The sequence below is a fragment of the Festucalex cinctus genome, chromosome 2, assembly GCF_051991245.1.
Source record: "Festucalex cinctus isolate MCC-2025b chromosome 2, RoL_Fcin_1.0, whole genome shotgun sequence".
NCBI classification, from domain to species: Eukaryota; Metazoa; Chordata; class Actinopteri; order Syngnathiformes; family Syngnathidae; genus Festucalex; species Festucalex cinctus.
Window position 1 is genome coordinate 29,575,245 of NC_135412.1, and position 5,520 is coordinate 29,580,764.

General features: G+C 38.3%; 1 protein-coding gene across 4 annotated transcripts in view; it reads left to right on the top strand.

The window, feature by feature from the left end:
* The window catches only part of stradb (STE20 related adaptor beta), a 15,188-nt gene extending 10,385 nt beyond the window's left edge, over nucleotides 1–4,803 (top strand). For all 4 annotated transcript variants that reach the window (XM_077514382.1, XM_077514383.1, XM_077514381.1 and 1 more), the window contains 5 exons: nucleotides 1,650–1,821; nucleotides 1,908–2,012; nucleotides 3,390–3,652; nucleotides 3,728–3,770; nucleotides 3,918–4,803. In XM_077514382.1, the coding sequence (XP_077370508.1) occupies nucleotides 1,650–1,821; nucleotides 1,908–2,012; nucleotides 3,390–3,652; nucleotides 3,728–3,770; nucleotides 3,918–4,082 (748 nt within the window). In that variant the 3' untranslated portion in view covers nucleotides 4,083–4,803. The remainder of the gene's footprint in view (nucleotides 1–1,649; nucleotides 1,822–1,907; nucleotides 2,013–3,389; nucleotides 3,653–3,727; nucleotides 3,771–3,917) is intronic.
* The last annotated feature ends 717 nt before the right edge of the window (nucleotides 4,804–5,520 follow it).

The following is a 5,520-nucleotide window of genomic DNA, read 5'->3' on the forward strand; positions in this document are numbered from 1 at the left end:
GAAATGATTCGCTTGGTTTGAGTGTAGTTCGAAATAAAAGCGGCAAAGAAACGCTATGGATTCCCCTTCACTTTTTGTGTTTTCGGGTCCCTTACTGCGGTACTTCTTTGCATTTTGCATTCGATTTGACCGACGACGACGAGCTTCTTTTTTTGCGATGGAGTTCAAGGAACCAGCAAGAAAGAGAAGAAAATATCCCCAGAGTTGAAAATCCCCTTCAGTACTGGGAATCACAGAAATATGCGCTTCCAAGTTTATACAAACTTGCTGTCTCATATCTATGCACCCCTGCTTCATCAGTACCATGTGAAAGAGTTTTTTCAAAAGCAGGTGAAATTCTATGCACAAAAAGAAACCGCCTGAGTCCAAAAACTTTGGAAAAAATATTGTTTTTAAATAAAAATGAATAAGCACTTTATTTTACCTCATTTTTTCACATTTTCACTTGTTGCATAAGCACAAACATAGACAAAGTAACACAGAACAATTCATGTTAAAACACTCTTCAAATATATATTCTTTTGTATTTAGAGCATGATTTACACCCCACCATTTTATTGCATGCACCAAGCATGTTATACATTTTCTGTCCACATGATGGCGTAGTCGAGGAAATGAATCATCTTGAAGCCCCTACGTGTGTGTGACGCATTTCACTGCAGGGCTTCATTGCTTTACGGGGCTTCATTTTGCCATCACTAGCATAGAGACTGTGTGGCACCGAGGGGGAAAACAAAAACACTGAAACCAAACAGACAGCCCCCCTCTCCCTGGCGGCAACAAAACTAAATAGGTGGTGGCACACCTGAACCGAGTTTGACAATCAGGGCTCTCCCACGCCCTGATTGGTCAGTCGAGCCCCGACGCCTATCACTTAACCATGCACACATGAAACAAACGGCCACGTAACAACGTGGGCCGTAACATTAGACTACTGACGTCACAAATAATTATTATTGTCAAGAAATGTTTAAGGTTGACTTCCTTTTTAAGTTGGGTTGTACTCTTTCACAAGTTGTACTTCTTTCTGTCCCCTTTTCATTTCTTAGAGTGAAAAAACAAAAAAATTGAATTTGAATTGAAATTGAATATTCTCCGTGCTGTAGACAAAGTGTTATCTAGCCTACAAATAAAAATGAACTTCATCAAATTTGAAAAACCGTTTGGGGTTCCAACAGGAAGACCCTGAATTTTGTAGTTTCCTGTGTAAAATGTGAAATTTTACCATTACAGTGTAAACAGTTAAATGTTTGGTTTAAAAAAAAATGGCTGCCTTTATTTTATATTAATATATACATAAAAAAAAAGTATTTTAAGTGAAATATCTAGATATATATATATATATATATATATATATATATATATATATATATATATATATATTTTTACAAAAACAAGTAGACTGTATATGTTCAGTGATATTGAAGATTTTTTTTTTTTTTTTTTTCTGTTCAAAATGTAGTAATTAAGTAATTGGCAAAACCAGTTGACATTTTTATGTTAAACGGGGTTGTCCGCATCAGCTGAAAATAACAAATAAACTAATTTATAATCTAACTTGTTAAGTTTTAAAATCAAGTAAGAGTAATGTTGGCACGCTGTTCTTCTTTGAGTATCCCCAAAAATTGATTTGACATTCACAACATCAGAGGTGTGAAGGCCAGTCACATCCTGTTGTCAGAAGAAGGCCGCGTGTACCTGTCGGGACTGCACGGCGTTTACAGCATGATGCGCGAGGGGAAGCGGATGAATGCCGTGTTCGACATGCCCCACCACAGTCCCGCCCTGCTGCCTTGGCTCAGCCCCGAATTACTGCAACAAGTCAGTTCTTGCCGTACCGCACCAGCACACTCGTGAGATTCTTCTCTCATTCGTTTTTTTTTTCCTTTTGGTGCATCCCTCGGTAGGATCTTCATGGTTATGGAGTGAAGTCTGATATCTACAGTTTCGGTATTGCCGCCTGCGAGTTGGTGAGCGGCAGGGCGCCTTTCCAGGACATGGCACCCACTCAGGTAAACAGAAGTAGGCACCCTCTTTGAAATATATTAGCTTACATCGTGCTCGTATTGAGAAGGGAAAAGACCATAAAAACACTTTCCAGGAGTTTCCATAGCAGGACTCGAGTCTGCCTTCAAATTCGAGAAAATTCAAGTAAATGTTTTATATTATGAAGTCAGTACATTTACTGATTTTTTTTCCTTTTCTTTATTTTTAAGTATTTTTGTTGCTAAGAAACTTCTGCTCCACACTTCAACCAATTTATTAGGATTTTTTTTTCTGCTCCAAATAATCTGCTGTTTGAAACCCAAACCCTAATTTGAAACCTTACTTTAAATCCTTGAGTTGAAACCCTAACACTACTTTAAAACCCTCCATTGAAACCTTAACCCTACTTTGACATGTGACCTGACTACTTGAAATGCTAACTCTAAATGTTTCATCTACTCACAAATGTGTGACCAATTAATTTTCTAATTAAAAAAAAATATATATATCTTAAAATGTTGTGTTTTTGTCTGCTCCACACATGAAGCACATTTATCAGTAATATAATGTCATAGTGGAAATTTATTTAAAGGGGAAAATTAGCAGATGAGTTTATGCTAGGGCTGTGCAATTAATTGAAATTCAATTCAATTTCAATTATTACACTCCACAATTACAAAATCGGCATAATCACTAACAAAGTAAAATTTTATTAATACAAATTTTGAGTTGTTTAAATTAATATATTTGCACTTTTGTTGTTTTAAAATGACCAATGTAATACATCTTGTTTGGTCCAAAGGGAACTTGCATAATTACAGTGTTTCTGACAATATATTTTTTTAACCTCTTTAAATGTTTTTCTTGTTTAGTACCAAAAACAAGTAATTGTCCTAATCCTGATTTGAATTACAGTGCTTTCTTGTTTTCCGCTGGAGTTAGGTAAAAAAAAATAAAAATACCCGCAATAAGTGAAATCTGCAAAGTAGTTAGCTTAATGTTTTACATTTATTATAAATGTTTTAAGGCTCTAAAACCCCTCACCACATAGTTTATATACTTTTCTCATCGAGCCATTCACATTTTCCCACATTTCTCTCGTTTAAACATTCTCAGTGTTCAAACCTTCATAAATTTTATAAAATAGGTACATTTCTGTAAAAAAAAAAAAAAAAAAAAAAGCATTAAAAATTACACAAAAAAAACGTGAAACAGCGAAACCTCGAAAATTGAACCGTGATATAGCAAGGGAACACTGTATTACCAAATTAATCCTGATTAATATTTTCTTCATAATCGAGCAGCTCTAGTTATTGCCTGTGTAGTGCAGACTTGTGGTTTTGTGATATTGTGGCGTTTGTGGGTCCCCATAACGGCCATTCTGCTCAACTTGTCTGTTGTAGACGCTCCTCCTGAAGCTGCGTGGTTTGCACCGCTGCCTGCCAGACACGGCCCTCTTCCCGCTCGGCGAGCTGGGAGGGCTGAAGGTGTCCCGATCCGGGGTGGACTCCGGCATGGGAGAGAGCGCGGCCACCGGAAGCGCCACTCACAGCACCACCGCCACGGCGCCCGCCACAGAAGGACCTCGGAGTCCCGGGCCCAAAAACCACTCGGCCACCTTGCACAATTTGGTGCAAATGTGTCTGCAGCAGCAGCCTGAGCGCAGGTTGTCCTCGTCCATCCGCACTTAATGAGGAAGCCCGCACTTAACTTGACCTTATTGTTTTTCGACCTTTTTTAGACCGTCAGCCTCTGGCCTCATGAGCCACGCCTTCTTCAAACAGGTGCGTTTTTGAAACATAATCGCCATACTTTTCAGTCAGTGTTAGAGTTGTAATTCTTTTTTTCTCGTCCGTTGGGGGAGCAGAAAACAAACTGAAGCGATTGTTCCTTGCTGCATCTTGAAGGTGGCTGTTTTGTGTTTTGTGCAGGTGAAGAGGCACACCAGAGACTCCTTCCTCAGCCTTGTTTACCCAGCCGTGCCACTCACCAGCTCCGAAGTGGCGCCATTATCCTGCCCCCCAACTCCATCTTGCCACGTTCAACCGGCAGCCACGAGCGTTTGCGCTGCTGAGGCGTCATGGGATTTTTCTTAAAAGAAAACTACATTTGGAAAGAATGACACGTCTGCTGCGTTAAAAGAACGGAAAAGGGAGAAACAGACATACTCTATGTTACATATTTTACCTCTTATGACATGAACACTAAGAAATAGTTTTTTTTTTCTTCACTTGAGTTGTGCAGGCTTAACATTAAATGGTGGAAGAAGTTTTTTTTTTTTTTTTAAATCATAAAAACCTGGTGTTTTGAACAGGGGTGTGCAGACTTTATATCCACTGTCTACCCCATGAAGGCTTTTTATCTGCAACTGGAGAACATACTTTCAGATAAAACTTCTGGACAATTTCATGCCAATCAATTTGATGACTACGATGTCATCATTAATGCCCTCCATGTTTCATCTTTCAGAATCACTCAGCATTCACAGGAAATTCCAATTCCAAGAGATGTTGAAGTGTTGAAATGGAGGTGTCCTACCTCGTTTGAAATGGCCTTTAAACAAAAGGAGCAGTGCACAAAAACAAAAGGCCGCATCCTGCTCAATCTCAAGTGACCTCTGTGTTGTGTTGTGTGTGTGTGCTATTTATAAAGAGTAGATCAGCAGCCAAAGAAGAAATACGGCGGCGAGTAGCAATGAAGCGCGATGGCTTCACGTGGAGACCTTTGTGTAACTGTGATTTTGTGCACTGTGATGTAAAGTACATATCAAAGATGAGAATAGACAATTATGACATATTAAACCAATATGCAAGTGAAGTTACTTGGTTTTTGTGTGTTGTGTCTTAGCTCTTCTCACTTTTATGTCAAATATGAGTGTGCACATTCTTGTGTTCCATATAAATATTAGTGATGATTTTAAATGAAGTTGTCTTTTATTCCAAGAACCACTGACCTACTAAAAATGGTGAATTACAATTAGGGCAACTTTCTATGTCATTGTTTTACTGTACTGAAACTCATTTAACTAACAGAACAGAGAGTAGTATACGTTTTTGCTTTTGCACAGCAAATATGTGAAATAACACATCTGCAGTTGTGCTAATAGCATGTCAACACATGACAATTTTAACGCCCCCAATCATAGCTGAGACACAGACAAATAAAAGTGTTAACTTTTGGTCTTGCAATGGCCAGCAAGCAATGGCTCTGAATGATGCAACTTCTTGTGGAATGTGAAATATTTAACATTTTCAGAGTGGGCAACATGTTAGAGTAACTGGACTGAAAGAAAAACCCAAAATTCTGAAGAATTTAAATTACTATAGGATGTGTTTTTAAATGTAGTTTAAATACAGCTTAAAACCTGGGCAGTATTTTGGTTTTTGAAATGTCTTGGTCAGAACCATCAAAAAGCCCAAAACGGATTACAGTACTGCCTACGGGTAAAAGAAAGAAGTTTCTGGTGGTCAAGATGAATAAGTAAGGTTGTATGCTTGATACCAACATTTCATTTGATGAGCACAGACAACAAAG